Here is a 16,163-nt window from a genome sequence, read left to right as displayed (position 1 = left end):
AATTAATACTTTCATTCAGCAAGGGAACACACAAAATTGACAGTGAAGACTTTTACATTGTTACAAGTACAACATATTTCAAATTCAAATAAATGCTTTTTTTTTTATCCATCAAAGAATCCTGAAAAATATCAAAGTTTCCACTAATATTAAGCAGTGCAACTGCTTTCATGATTGAGGTTTAGTATGAAATTATCAGATTCAGAAAGTCTCATGGACAGACTAGGAAACTGATCAGACCCTTATGATAAATATACAATTTCAGATGTTGTTCTAACTAATCATTGAAATCGTTTAAACGGTGTTCCCTCTAGAATAATGGGTAATAAACATTTTCAATGATAATACAAACAAAATTATATTACGAATTTGTATTGACTTGTCATTTTTCAGACCCACACAGTGAACCAATCCGATTCTTCTCCAGCAGGAGATAATTCAGGATATCATGCTGAGTCACGGAACACTGCTCTATTCCAGTGTGTTCCTCCTTCATCTCTCCTACTCTTCCTCTCAGCTCGTTTCTGCTGCTGTTGCAGCCGTCTCACTGCAGTCCCTCATCACCACCAGCCTCCCCCCCACTTTGAGTGCCGCATTGCTGTATCAAAGTGGGGTGAGTTGATTACGCACACGGACTTGGACTGTGCCGCCACCTTTACAGGAGCACAGACTGTCAGTTTGCTGAGAGGAGAACAGGGTCCGTCTGTCAACTGCAGGTAAGAGGCCACAAACATCTTCCTGCTGATAGACTTTAACTATACTCATAACGGATGACAGCTTTTTTTCTGTTCTGTCTTTTTATTTTGTACTTAACTGATGAAGCTATTTGACATGATGTTTACTTGTCATTTGATATATGTAATCCACAAGACATGAATAACAGAATTGACACATTCTGTTCAAAAGTTCACATACCCTTGCATCTTAATTTCATGTTGTTTCCTTCAGCATCTAAGAGTGTCAGGTTTTTGTGATAGTTGCGCATGAGTCCCCGGTTTGTCCTTAGCAGTGAAGCTACCCTCTGTTTTTGACAAGAAGCCTGAAAGTTATTTGCGTATTCTGCACATTTGAGTTCTTCCCCACAATGGTGTGATTTAAAACACCCTGCTTGACACTATTTTGAGGGAATCACAAAAAGCTACAAACAATAATTGTTGTAGATGCTAAATATATCTTGAGAACCAAGGATATGTCCATATTTATTTACTTGATAAATAAAATGATAGGAGAGAGTATTTTAGGATTCTTTGGTCTGAATAATAATAAAAAATGTTTTGAGATTGTAATTTTGCACGGTTGTTATCTCTTGGTAAACTATTGATCTCATTTAACGAGATCAAATAGTCATCGGTCATATGTTATGTTGGTTAGAAATTACCTTGGATGGCTTTGCTTTGCTGTGAAGACGGTCTAATACTGAATTGTGTTCCAGGATGAAAGTACATGTTTGTGTCTTTGTGTACAAATGTTCTATGCCTCGCTTGCTACGGCTGTAGACAGAAGAAAGCTCCACCCGTTCCCATCCTTTCTTCCTGCCCTGTGTCATCATGGGGAAAGAGAAGATCCACATCAACATTGTGGTCATTGGCCATGTTGATTCTGGAAAGTCAACCACCACTGGCCATCTCATCTATAAATGTGGAGGAATTGATAAAAGAACTATTGAGAAGTTTGAAAAAGAGGCTGCTGAGGTAGGTGAACAGAGTCTCAAGAGTTTTTCATAAGAATTTGACTTTGGTGTTCTAGTGGAGTCAAATTGCTGTACGAAGTTGGTAAAAAGATAAACATTGATCAAGGGAAAACCAGGAGTTCAGTTAAAATTTAAGTTTAATTTAAATTTAAGTGAACTCATCAGCATAGCCACGTTCTGAGAACTGTGGTCTGTGTTGAATGATGGGTAACTCCAACACACTTGCAGTGTAGGATAATTGTGTATTGTGAGACTCTCATCATGCATAACACTGCCTTCATCTCCGCTCATGCACTGGAGAGTAGAGGGAGACTTGCTGTATAATTGCATTAAGACATTTACTCACAGGAAGATGCCATTGGAGATGAAAGGAAAAAATGATAAATGGATTTTTGGAGCAAGCAGAACCATTAGTTAGGCCCTGCACTTCTGTCTACTTGACACACTAGACTGTGAGAATGAGGCCTGAGTAAAGTGCAATCCTAATAGGTCTGACACCTCACCTGTCTTTGAGGGTAACTTGTTCTTCATACAGCAAAACGTAGGGGGTAAAACACTATGTAGGCACAGAGAAGCCTGTTGGGTCTGTGTTATAGGTTTACCAAAGATTAGGTGCTTTAGTGACCTTGACTGAACATCACCCCCCTCAGCATGGGTTTTTACCTACAGTACAACAAGAATGGACAACTCTGGTCCTGGAGGGCCTCTGTCCTGCAAAGTTTAGCTCCATTCCTTATCAAACACACCCGAATATTGTAATCTATATCTTCATAATTGCTTTAAAATTATAGGCAGGAGTGTTTGATTAGGGATGAAACTGAACATTGCAGAACTGTGGACCCCCAGGACCAAAGTTGCCCATCCCTGACCTACAAGCTTCCTTCTCAGAGCAGGACTGTGTTGGATTGTTGTGAAAACTGTTGAGCAATTTTTAAGAGTGAGAGTTGTCTTGAGCAAGTACTTTGCTCAGGGGCACAAGGGGGGCACAAGGTATGGACCATTCTGGGATTTGAAATGACAACATTCCAGTTGTGAAAATTGTAAAGAGACTTATTACAAGGACAGTCAGAATGGCACAATGTTGAGGCATAGTGTATGGTACTTTATGGGATTTAAACTTACAACCTTCTGTTGTCAAAATTAAGAGACTTATTACAAGGACAGTGAATGACACAATGTTGAAGCATAGCGTTGAGGCACATGGGACTTAAACCTACAACCTTACGTTGTGAAAATTGTTACCTGATTTATTATTGGGATAGATCTCTGGAAGTGCCAAGCTCAAGGGCACAATATTGAGGCGTAATGTCAGAACATTTGCAAGATTTTAACCTAAAACCTTCCAATTAACAGTTCAGGGTTCACAGGTTACAAAAGTGAAATGTTTCTCTACTTGGGGAAAAAGCGGGGTTTAGAACAATGATAACCCGGGATTGAGCACAATGTGAAGTTCCCAATGAGCTTTCATAGAGCTACAGTGAGCACTTCAGAGGAAAAACAAGTTACCGGATTTCCAGTATGCCAGGCACTGAAAATAAATATTGAATAAGCTTCATATTTCATATCATCTCCTGCCTGCAACCACTTAGATGTGTAAGGGGTATTTATTTATTATTCTAACCAGTTATGAGGACACAGAGTGAAGGGAATTTTCCCTTTTACCCTCACATATTTTTGTTTTGGCAGATGGGAAAAGGTTCCTTTAAGTACGCCTGGGTTCTGGACAAGTTGAAGGCAGAGAGGGAGAGAGGAATTACCATAGACATCTCACTCTGGAAGTTTGAGACCACCAAGTACTACATAACTATAATAGATGCTCCAGGACACAGAGACTTCATCAAGAACATGATCACTGGGACGTCTCAGGTAGTGACAGTTCTGACTCAATTACAAGAATGTACAAGAATAGTGGACTCTCTCCAACATATATACCAAATATGATGGCAAATTAGCCTGGCAAGCCAGACCTACATCAAGATGTTTAGTCTGGCAACTCACCATAGACGCGCTCACTCCGAGGGGCGGGATAAACGGCTGTCTTTCAAATTCCCTCTGCACGCAATAGGACAGCGCTTCAACCAACCAGAGCGTTTTCCCAACAGCGGAGCTTACGTTAGTTGATAGATTCAACTTTTGAATCTGGCCGGCAAAACTACGAACACATCTTCCTTTTTTTAAGAATGACTTAAGTGCCGTTCTTTGCTCTTTTCTCAAAGAAAAACTTAACTCCAAGTCCTCCAGAGTCGCGGACAAAGCCGATTTGAAAGACTGTTCTCCAGCAGCCGTCATTCTTTGTTTTCAAGTCGCAGGCAGGTAACCGTCGCAACTCTGTCGTCATATGTTAAGCCCGCCCCGCCTACTCTATAAGCGACGTGATTGGCCTGACCCAATTTAGGTTTTTGCAGCTCGAAAGTCTATGGAGAGTTGCTAGACTGCCCTGGCTGCAAAATACATTTTGCTGCCGCTAGGGTACGTCTAGATTTCTAGGCTAATGGCAAATGGGTTTGAATGGGAATTTTCATTTGTAGGTGAACTATGCCTGTAGACTGTGATCCATGCAAAAGTTTACTGTAGATCTCATCCTTTCTCTCCCAGGCAGATTGTGCTGTTCTAATTGTTGCAGCTGGAGTGGGTGAATTTGAGGCGGGCATCTCTAAAAATGGGCAAACGAGGGAGCACGCCCTACTGGCCTACACACTGGGCGTCAAGCAGCTGATTGTTGCCGTCAACAAGATGGACTCCACTGAGCCATCCTACAGTGAGAAACGCTATGATGAGATTGTTAAAGAAGTCAGTGCCTACATCAAAAAGATCGGTTATAGCCCAGCCTCCGTACCCTTCGTCCCAATTTCAGGCTGGCATGGTGACAACATGCTGGAACCGTCTTCTAATGTGAGTCCCCTTGGCATGTGTGTGTTTGTGTTCGTTTTCTACAAAGACTTCATACCCTACAGCACTTTCCAATTAAACTGTTGGCAGAATGCTAGTGATTTGATTAATAAAATCGTCTCATTTGTGCTGTGCAGATGCCGTGGTTTAAAGGCTGGAAGCTGGACAGGAAGGAGCAGCATGCCAGTGGCGTTACTCTACTGGAAGCTCTCGATACCATCATGCCTCCAACACGCCCCACTGACAAACCCTTACGTCTACCCCTACAAGACGTCTACAAGATCGGAGGTGGGATTAACCCACTCAAATCAAAACCACATTTTATGGGGTGATGTCATTTTTAAGATCAGCTTGTGGTTATATTTTGAGTTTAGAAAGATTTTATGGCTCGCTACACCACTGTGTTTTCAGAACATGCTTATTCAAAGATGTCTTTTCTACTCAGGTATAGGGACCGTCCCGGTGGGCAGGGTGGAGACGGGTATCATGCGGCCAAGTATGGTGGTGACCTTTGCCCCAGTCAACATCACTACAGAGGTGAAGTCGGTAGAAATGCATCATGAGTCTCTGAACGAAGCTCTGCCGGGAGACAATGTGGGCTTTAACGTGAAGAACGTGTCTGTAAAAGACATACGAAGAGGTAACGTGTGTGGGGATAGTAAGTCGGACCCGCCCATGGAAGCATCAGGGTTTACAGCACAGGTGGGACAACACTCTTTGTCAGCTTGTTTGTTTATCTTGATATGTTTCTTGATATCTAGATTTTTGTTCTCTTTCTCTCTCTTTATCAGGTCATCATTTTGAATCACCCAGGTCAAATCAGTGCAGGTTACTCTCCTGTCATTGATTGTCACACCGCTCACATTGCCTGTAAGTTTGCTGAGCTTAAGGAGAAGATTGATCGCCGTTCAGGCAAGAAGCTGGAAGACAACCCCAAAAGCCTGAAGTCTGGAGATGCCGCCATTGTGGACATGATCCCAGGAAAACCAATGTGTGTTGAGAGCTTCTCCCAGTATCCTCCACTGGGTATGTGTCCAGTTCCCAACCTTACATTAAATACTTATGAATATCAGTGTGCTTTGCTTTTGTTTTCTTTGATGTTTTGCTTTGCTTTTGTTTTGCTTTCTTTTATGTTTTGTTTAGCTGTCTGTAGTTGTGTGTTTCTTTTATTTTCTTTGATGTTTTGCTTTGCTTTGTTTTGTTTAGCTTTTTTGATTTGTTTTCCTTTGCTTTCCTTATGTTTTGTTTAACTGTCTTCAGTTTTGTTTTGCTTTTATTTTATTTTGTTTGGATTTGCTTTCTTTTATGGTTTGTTTTGCTTTGCTTATTTTTTTATTTTTCAGCATTTCTAACAATATGAATATATTTCTGGGGCTGCTTTATTTTAATCATGGTAAGATAGATGGGGTTGAAAATATTAATGGAAATTAGCTTAACTGAGGCATGTAACAACTACAAAAAAATGCCATTGAAAAAAGGATAGGATAAATTATTATAAATTATTTTAAGGGATAGGATCTGCTTTATTTTAATCATGGTAAGATAGATGGGGTTGAAAATATTAATGGAAATTAGCTTAACTGAGGCATGTAACAGCTACAAAAAAATGCCATTGAAAAAAGGGATAGGATAAATTATTTTTACATAAAAAAAAAACATCACTGAAAACGGTTGTAGCAATTTGTATTAAGTCTACACATAATAATGAGGAGATATAATAAAACCTTGTGCACAGCTCTGCTAATTAGTTCCTTGATATTTTTAGAGTTTTTCCATGCCCTGTAAAGCAATTTCTATATCTGAGGCTTTATAAAAAGACATGATCCATTTTTGTTAAAGAACCAAGCAAACCGTAGTTAGGTTTGTCATACTTACTTGGAATTGGCGTCTCAGGCTTACATTACCGTTGGTCACTCAGTCTCATGATTAATGAGATTCGCTGCAATCGTTGTCAGGTTAAAGGTCTGACTCATCAGTGATGTGAGCCTCCATATCTTCCTCTCGAAAATCATGATATTCATGTTTCTCTCTCTGGATTACATTTCCTCTGATTCTGCAATTCCACTGAAACTGGTTATTAGGCTTGTTTCATTCTACCGTCTCGCATCACTTTTGACCTGCTGCGACATCATTTTTATTGCATCTTGTTCTCATATTTTTTTCCCCCTAAAATCTTAAAGCATATTTTGTTTCTGTAAAGCACAATCCTGATAGATGGCTGTGATTGGGTTGAAGTCTTTAGTCAGCTCACACACACACACACACACACACACACACACACACACACACACACACACACACACACACCACTAGGCCTTACATCAATTTTCATAAAAAAATATTTTTTGTTATTATATTTTGTTTTTGTGTTGTCCTAGGACGTTTTGCTGTCAGAGATATGAGACAGACTGTTGCAGTCGGTGTCATAAAAAGCGTGGAAAAGAAGATCGGCGGCAGTGGGAAAGTGACTAAATCGGCCCAGAAAGCTCAAAAATCTGGCAAATGAATCAATGCAAATGGCATTGTCACCTCGGGCCTCACCCCAGCTTACATGCCCCCCTCATCTGGGCATGCTCAGTCTTTTTCCCCCCGTGTGCTTGAAATATATGCTTGAACCAACTAGAGTTTGATCGACTGAAGGAAATAATGAAAGACTGACATTATCACATTTTCAATGGTTGCACTGTATATTCATTTTAATAGCAGACCCGTACACACGTTGCATGGATGTCTGTCTGGATATATGCACGGCATCTATTAAATTAATGTAGCTGGTATTGCTGAGTAATGTGTGAGTGTGAGTGTGTGTGGTGTAAAGAAATCAGTGGAAAACTACGATGTCCAAAGGAAATAAACAGCTGAAGTTTTGTATAGTTTATAACTGAGCACTGATGAAAAGCTAATCAATCCAAAGCACCATTTGTTTCCTTTCAGACCCTTCCAGCCAAAACCTGTGATGAATAAATAAAATGTTTCCAAAGTACATGAGTTTATAAATTAAATGTGTTTTTATTGTCTCTGAGGAGAAGAAAATTTTAATCGGATGTTAGAAGAAGAGCCTTGAGCTAAGATTTGAGACTGAGTTTTACTGTGTCCTTTGTGCGTAACTACAGAGGAAACGGGGTTGTCAGATGAAGGATGCAAACAAACTCTGGGATGGACTGAGATAAGTGGCTGTTTATATAGAAATAGGCCTGGTTTCACAGAAAGGGCTAAGACTAAGCAATTAGGCCTTAGTTCAATAAGGGCATTTAAGTAGCTTTTATAGACAATCCTTATAAAAAATAAAAAAACATTACTGGTGTGCATCTTGAGACAAAACAATGGCACTGACATATCTTAAAATATGCTTAAAAGTTGCTTTCAGTTAAAACAGCTCAAACATGCATTTTAGTCTGGGACTAGGCTTAGGCCTTGTCTGTGAAACCTTGGGAAAGTGTTTTAATGAATTTGAGGCTCTAGTAATGGAAGGAAAATGTAAAAACACATGAAGGATGGATATAGTTTGAACCCATACAAAAATTAAATGAAAAACAAATCTGATTGGTCAAGTAAATGTAGTGTTTCACAGGGTCATCATTTGGAATCTTGCTGTTATGGTTTTGGTCTAAAGACCCCTTAAGACCACACAAGTATAACTTTGGTCTATAGGCCTGGGACTCATTTATTTGTGTCTTTGTCTGAGTCTTCACTGTAAAAAAAGTTTTTAAGTACAATCAACTTGGATGTTTAAGTAATTTCAACTTAAATTACAAATAAAGTGACTTAAAAAATTAGTAGAATCTTGTATAACATAAAAAAGTAGAAAATTTACTAAGTTAACTACAAAGTAGTTAAAGCAATATAAAAACATATGTTGTCACAACTTATTGATCATATAATTCTTTAGTGTAAAAACTGATGTAAAACAAAGCTTTCTTTATATTGAAGAACTTCATTCAAATTGACCAAACAAATGGTTCTTAGACTTTGGACCAGATTTTGATTTTGGGGTCTTCAATTGGATTTAGTTATTGAGAGGATTAGGTCTGGGCCTGGGCTCCTGTCTCGCTCTTGATCTAGGTCTTCCCCTGTGGTGAAAATCATGTTTTTAATGTTGTTTATATGTCTATGTGGTGTTTTTAATATGCTTTAAAACAAACCATGCACAAATTCATAAGTAAACACAATTGCTGAGTATTTTCTCTTTAAAACTGCAGTGATCTAAAGACCGTCTCCAAAACGCGGTTTGAATTCGCTGGTGTTTCTGACGTCACAAATAACCTTGTAACCAATCATGTTACGAGGGTGGCGGGCTTTCGCATATCATTAACTGCAGAGGAGTCTCAAGAGATGCCAGGTTATCCCGGTATATTTTTCTGTTGATATGAAAAATTGGGTAGATTTGTGTATGATGTTTATTATGTTATGATCAACGATATGCCTTTCTCCACTGACGTTATGAGTTGTTCAAAGCATTTCTGATGATTGTTAGAACGCAGAACATGGTTTGTATAACATTAGCAACACATCGTTAGCTGTTTGAAAACATGGTCAAGCAAAAGGCTAATCATATTAATTACTGTAATGTGTCCGCCGTTGAAAAGAGCGATACCATTGTGCAGCGTTTACCTCAGTAAGTTGGCCAAGTGGATCTCTGAGCTGGTGTGAGTGAGTGGAGGCGGGGCGAATTAGCATATTATTAAATGAAGCAAGGGTGTAGTTACATTTAAGCTATTTTAAGGCATGAAGCAATTTTTTTTCACTGGAAATATGTAATTTTGGTGATCAAAGATGAGTTTTAAGGGATAACATTATTGACTACAGGGGTATTGGTATTGGTCACTGCATTACTCAGTACAGCCACAAGAGGTCACTAGTGTACTTGCCTGAAGGTGACTGGTGAGATATTGGTGGCTCTATCTTTCCCCCTCTCTCTCTTTTTTATCAAGTAATAGTTGTGTCTTGACTTCTAGCTTAAATCAAAAGCCCAAAGTGAAACTCCATGGAGGGAAAACAGATTATAATGTTTGGGTTTTCAGTTTACTGAAATTACTTCATTCACAGAGTTCACAAGCCATTCATGTTCCCCCCAATTTTATTCAGCAATTCTAAGAACTTAAAAAAACTTTTTAAATGCAAAAATACTCTTTAAAGTGGCAGGATGTTTTGAGCAGTGCAGTCTGTTTAGGGTCTGCACACACAGTGCACCAGAATGGATTTAGTGACAGGGTTTTGTGCCTTGAAGCTTTCTATCCTTTTCTCTTGTCACTATCAGTTCTTCAGAATTCCACTCACTGCTTTTTAAATGGAGTTTTAAATGAATCTGAGGCTGAATCACAGCAGTTAATGGCAGTTGGCTCTTTCCCTGTTGTGGTATGAATGGCGATGGAGGCCAGAAGCAGTCTTTTGAAATGATAAGTGAAATAATTACGTTGAGTGAGTAGAAATGCCCACAGAAGGGCCGTGGGGTTGGGGTGTTGTGTTTGGTGTGATAAATTAAATCGCCAGGCTTTTTGTCCAGCCTTTCAACTGAGGGACATGAATCATACCCCTGTTGAGTCCACGAAAACAGTCTCTGGGAACGACTGGAATACTAACTTACTGCCTGCAACGCAGTATATAAGCTCTGTTCCAAAAGCATCTGAGCTACCTAGCTAGACAGAATCTTATGGGCTTATAAGCAAAGGAGGATCTTCTACACTTGTAAGATGTTGCTTTTTGACTAAAAACTCTAACGCATGATCATGTGTCCTTCACAGAAAGATGATTTAAGAATGTACTGAAACAAGCTCAGTGAAAAAAATGATTGAAAGTAGACAGAAATGCAGATTACAAATACATTTCAATAATCCCAGTGTTTCATTTGCTAGACATGTTTAGAAACTATATATTAGATACTATTTGTGTTAGGCCATCAAGTTGTTAGCTTAGCAACATGCTAATTATTGCCAATCTCTAATGGAATCAGCTGTACATGTTAGACTAGCCTTTGTGTGTTTTGCAAGAGGGCCATTATTCCTTTATGCAAAGAAAAATATATTTCCTTATATATGAATTATCAATATATTCAATTATTTAATGTGTATTGAAAATATACAGAATAATGTCTAGCTTTTGTCTTAATACATTAATGATACATAAGGAATTGCTGCTTTTCATATTTTGGAAACTTATATAATGTATGTAATTTTTTATTCAATAATACATTTCATATATAAATGTACATGTGATTATATGGTACCGTGTGTATAAATATATTTGATGCATATATATTTATCAATATAAACTGATGAACTGAAAACAACATCTCAAAAACTTTTGCCTTATGAGACCAAAATATACCAACTAATATATCATTCTCAGGTGTGTGTTTACACATTTACAGTGAGGGAATTTGATAACAGGCCATGTGACCTTATCAGTATTCAGTGGTCTTCTACTTTGTGCTGACATTTGCAGGAAGTAATTGGCTGTGGATTGCACAGAGACCTTGTTGACCTAAGGAATCCTTCACTTTTGTGGACAAAGGCCTACTCAATCCTTGGGGATCGAGGCCAGCAAGAACAGCAACCTATAACAACTGACTTCTGCTCAGTAAATATGTGAACAGTACCAGAGAAACCCCACAGGTTACAGCTCCCCACAGGTCTCTAACTGGAGATTTCTTAGCATCATTTTGTTCAATTCATTTCATCAAGGCACATCTTCCCAAACTAGCTTACTTATTTATGAGGACCCCATTAATAGATTAAGCACACGTGGACAGTTGCATCGAAGATGGGAAAACTTGCATTATTGTTAATGGATTTGCACTGTCACAGCTCAGTCTGACTTGCTGCCAAACCAGGCAGAATTGCACACTCTATTTGCTTGCAGATGGATTCTGCAGACTTGTTTCTTCTAAACCCTGTCGAATAGATTGAGCTGAGTCTACTAAACAATTATTGGGAGCTAAAAGCTATCACTTTGTTAAAGTCTGATTGAAACTGAGGTTGCGATAGTCTTTTCTTCCCTATATTGTGACGTATATTCGAGTGAGACGGAACAAGAAAAAGTGTAGGGCGGGACCATAGACTGTAAAAAATATGGACAAAGCGTCTGTGACGTCACCCATAGACTTTCTGAAGAATGGTTTTGAGGCCGTTTATGGGGGGTATGGGCGGCGCCATCTTGTACGATATTTCAATACAAATGTTCAGAAAGGATACAGAGGTGGTATGATGTGTTGTGTCAGATCATAGCCGAGACGTCAAATTTCAGGAATTCCACTCCGTGCAGCCTATGCTCGTTATCAGCTGTCAATCAAGCTGTCAATCAAAGTTAACCACGCCCTTATTTGTCATACATTTTATATCTAAATACGATCTAAACTAACGAGTTAGAAAAAAATTCACCCCCTCACAGTTGTCAGGCACTTGGAACCTATCGAAAAATACAATAAAAGTCCATGGGACCAACCTGTAAAAACATGAATTTATGCTGTGAAAACGGACATTTTAACATGGGGGTCTATGGACATTTGCTCCCTTTTGGGACCTGCCCCTAGCGGATTTTCGATGTATTGTAGTTTTTCGCACTTCTGGGTAGGCTTCATTTTTCAGATTAGAATGTTGCCGCTTGGGCGGGACTTGATTTTTGTCCATTGGGAATTTATTGGATGGTTGTGGTTTGCTATTGGTTGATCTCATTTGAGTGACAGGTTGCCCCGCCCTCACGCCAGTTAACACATCATCAGAGAAGAGAAGATGATGATCACTTGATCTTTAAACTCTAGTTGGTCCTGAAACACACACACACACACACACACACAAACACACACACACACAAAAACAAGGTTTGTCAATTTTTATTTCATGGTGACTTTAAAGATGGCAGATTTTTCTACAAAGTCCTGTGCCAGCAGATTATATGTGTGCCTGCTTTAATGGACAATGCTGGTCTGAAAAGCTATGGACTTGTATTTTCTGCACAGTGTTCATGGATGGGCCACTATTCCATCCAGCAGACTCTTAACAAACGATCCAAATATACCAGACTGATAAATAATTGAGCGTGAGCTTTGAATAATTCAGCGCACATGTTAAAGTCTGGTCGCTGGGATGGTTTTGGCGAGTGGATGTAAAAGAGATAAATGTTTAGAAAGAAAAAACCAGGGCTCAGGTTTGAGCCACAGAGAATAGTAGTACAAGACCTTTTGTCCTTCCACTCGGCAACAGATCTCATTTGTATATGTTAAAATAAGAGCAAATGCCTCTTCAAGCAACGTCAAACTCTTTGCAAGTAACCTCTTTGACTGATAATAATCAGCTTTTCTCCTTTGATGCTATTTGTTCTGCCTCAAACTTTTGTTGAGGATGTGCTTGTCTGAATGCTGTCTTAACTCACTGTGGAGAGGTCAGGAATGAACTTGCCGTGAGCCACCGGGAGGGTTGAGGAAGTCGTCTTGAAGTTAGCCTAGTTTTCAGCCCAGTTAGAATAACACAGTGGTCATCACTCAATCTGCTAAGAATAGCGACGGATGAGAGAGGCTCAATGGCGCTGGAGTTACAGGTCAGCTTTGAGAGCCATGCAGATCCACTGTCCAAAAAACAAACAAACAGACAATAGTACTCAAATGATTGGTTTGTCTAATAAAATAAAAATGAAAGAATTAAAGGGATAGTTCACCCAAAAATGAAGATTCTGTCATCATTTAGTATATGGAATAAATAGTCAACTGTTTGGTTACTCATGTTCTTCAAAATATCTTCTTTTGTGCTCAGCAAAAGAAATAGATTCATACAGGTTTGAAACAACTTTAGGGTGAGTAAATTATGACAGAATTTTCATTTTTGGATGAACAATATCTCTGGGTCACATTTACTGTTGTTTGGCAAATTTTCGCAGGCCATTTGAATAGGAATCCGTACGGTTGGGAATTTCGAGTGAGGGTGAAAATTTCCCCACGCAGAGTACGCAACAGGTTTGTCCTGTGGATTCGCAGCGTTGACCGACAGAAAGTTGCTTGGTTTGAAAGGGATTTTTGTGTGAGAATTGCTACACTATTGACAATACACAGTGGACCTCTTTTTTTTTTCTTTTTTTTGGTCACATAACATCTTATCAGCACATTTTTAGCATGTTATGTGTTACAAAAGTCCTTGTAGATTTGCTAGATAGTTTTGTTTCATTTCCTCTGTAATCATGTTCGTACCCTACGGTCTTAACTGCTTAAATAGGCAATTTGGGACAATTAATTCAGCATGACTTCTCTCTCTTTATCACTGATGCTGCATTGTAAGTCTCTGATGGAAATGCAACAATTATAATTACTTTCATCAGTGATAAATAATAAATGAAGGCACCAGAATGTTTCTTTAAATGTGACTCCACAGTCAGTGTATTTGATTTTTGCTAAATCTGTTCTGGAATTTTAGTTTTGAGCTTCATTAAATGAATAATAAAGAATTTAATTAATTACTAATATGTTAAAGACAGGCTTTTTAATGCATTCCCTTATGAAAAAGAAGTTGATTCAAGTGTGCAATGCTTATTTTAAACTAAAAATAAGAAAATATACTTTCAGTCTACTTTTCATGTACTTCTCAGAAATATACTTGATGTACTTCTCACAAATATACTTAAAATTGCACTTAAGTATACTTGACATATACTGACAGAGAAGTCTAAGTATATCTGGCCTTACTTGTATTCAGTCTTTTGACCAAGATATACTTAAAAGTATAATTAAGTATTCTAAGTATACTTGGCTTGTATGTTTTCACTTTTGATTAAGTGGCCTATTAAATACTTTTTTTCCACATAGTTTTTCATTATGGTCTTATAAACTTACATTGCTTGAAAATATTGATTTAAAAGAAAACAGATATGTTCCTAATTCTGAGTATCTGAATTTTATGTAGGCTAGTCCACTTGTAGTGTAATTTACTTCAAACTCTTTCCCCGTCATTGACTGCTATCCATGTTTTCACTGTTATACGTTAGGGCTATTACGTATCTTCTGAAAGAGTACTGAATCTCCTGATCAAAACACAGATGAAGAAGAAGCAGAAACACATGATAGAAGATTGCTTACACAAATGTAAAATAACACGATCATCAAACATTAAAGAGCATGTAAATTCAATACTGCCTATTGTCACCAAATGAAATGTCGAACCATGAAGAGGAAACGACTGTGAAGCTTTGCGGATGTTGATGGACTCGATCTACACCATCTGTATTTTGATCATCATTCTGAATCCCATCTGGACGTCTTTAACCAAAATGCAATTTTCTCAGCTTTTTGGTTAAAATCTTGCTTGAAGTTGTTGATTATAAAGGATGCATGAAGCTAGAACAAAACGTTTTTAAAAATGGAAAGAGTTAAAGTACAGTTAAAGGTATAGTTCAAGTATAAAAAAAAGTAGTAAAACAACATAGTCGTATACTTAAAGTGCAAAAATAATATATAAATACCCAGACAGCAACATAGTGTCGGCCCAGATTCTGGGTACATTTGGTACATGTGGATTCCACCCGGCCCAGATGTGGGCCCGATCTGGGCCGACACTATGTTACTGTCTGGGTAGTAAACTGATATTAAGTTCACTTAAAAAAAAAAAACGTACAAGTATACTTGCAGTATGAAACTACTAAACTAGTTGTTTACTGAGAGTATACCTCAAAGTGTACTTTCATAAACTAAAAAATTTGCTTCAAGTATTTGTCTAGTAAACAATCAGTATATCTGTAAGTTCACTTGTAGTACAGTTGCAGTACAAATGAAAAACTTAGTTGTGTACTCAAAAGTTTACTACTGTTACACTTAAAATATACTTAAAAGTATACTCTTATACACTAAAAAGTGGGCCAATTCATCCCCAACTAGTATTGAAACAGTACAATTACAAGTATACTTCTAGTACATTGATATCAGTATACTTATAAGTTTTAAGCTTATAAGTAAGGTTTATTTTTAAGTATACTTTAAGTATACTTAAAATCAACTTGAAGAACACTTCTTTTTGTAAGGGTTGTCACATTAAGCACATTCTTGTTCACATAACAGAACTTATTGAAATATATTTTAATTTTAATATATTATTGCAAATAAGAAATAAGAAAAAGAAGAAACAAAGCGTCATGAAACTGCTGTGAAACACGGGTTGAGGATACAAACGCATCTTTTATTGGGGCAATCCAGATTGGTAATCCATAAAACAGGCAATAGGTCAAAACACAGGGCAGATTATCCAAAAAGACAACAGAGCAGAAAACCATGACACGGGAGACCAGAGAGAACGCGAAAAAAATGCAGTATGGCATACAAGACTTCGCAATGAATGACTGAAAACACAGGGCTTATGAAGGCAGAGTTAACAAGGTAAATAAGACACAGCTCTTCAAGACACAGATCAAGGGCACTCCAACTGGTGGATGTGACACTCTCTCATCTGAGAGTGCAGGGAGCAGAGGATCATGGGCTTAAACTTGCATTCCCATAAGGCACTGTGCCATTGCTCAAACTTGCTCGATTGCTCAAACAGTGATTTATACTAAATATGAACTTGGATTTGAGGTTTAAACAATTCTTTTGTTGTTTTAAAGTTCTGATTCTTTT

At 38.2% G+C, this 16,163-nt stretch overlaps 2 protein-coding genes across 3 annotated transcripts in view; both read left to right on the top strand.

The window, feature by feature from the left end:
- haus8 (HAUS augmin like complex subunit 8) overlaps positions 1 to 16,163 on the top strand; it is a 194,425-nt gene that overhangs the window by 21,347 nt on the left and 156,915 nt on the right. The gene's annotated exons all lie outside the window — the stretch shown is intronic.
- On the top strand, positions 628 to 7,572 carry eef1a2 (eukaryotic translation elongation factor 1 alpha 2). 2 transcript variants are annotated; one of them, XM_079849659.1, is made up of 8 exons: positions 628 to 716; positions 1,497 to 1,691; positions 3,377 to 3,556; positions 4,286 to 4,582; positions 4,717 to 4,867; positions 5,025 to 5,281; positions 5,371 to 5,605; positions 6,958 to 7,572. In XM_079849659.1, exons 2-8 carry the CDS (start codon positions 1,548 to 1,550, stop codon positions 7,083 to 7,085), a joined length of 1,392 nt encoding a protein of 463 aa, XP_079705785.1. In that variant the 5' UTR covers positions 628 to 716; positions 1,497 to 1,547; the 3' UTR covers positions 7,086 to 7,572. The 2 variants fall into 2 exon arrangements, with proteins under 2 accessions (XP_079705785.1, XP_079705784.1); XM_079849658.1 differs by having other exon boundaries at positions 639 to 716; positions 1,433 to 1,691.

Source organism: Squalius cephalus (genome assembly GCF_949319135.1).
Source record: "Squalius cephalus genome assembly, chromosome: 18".
NCBI classification, from domain to species: domain Eukaryota; kingdom Metazoa; phylum Chordata; class Actinopteri; order Cypriniformes; family Leuciscidae; genus Squalius; species Squalius cephalus.
Note: the sequence above shows the minus strand (reverse complement) of the source record. Positions and strands in the feature narration are given on the sequence as shown.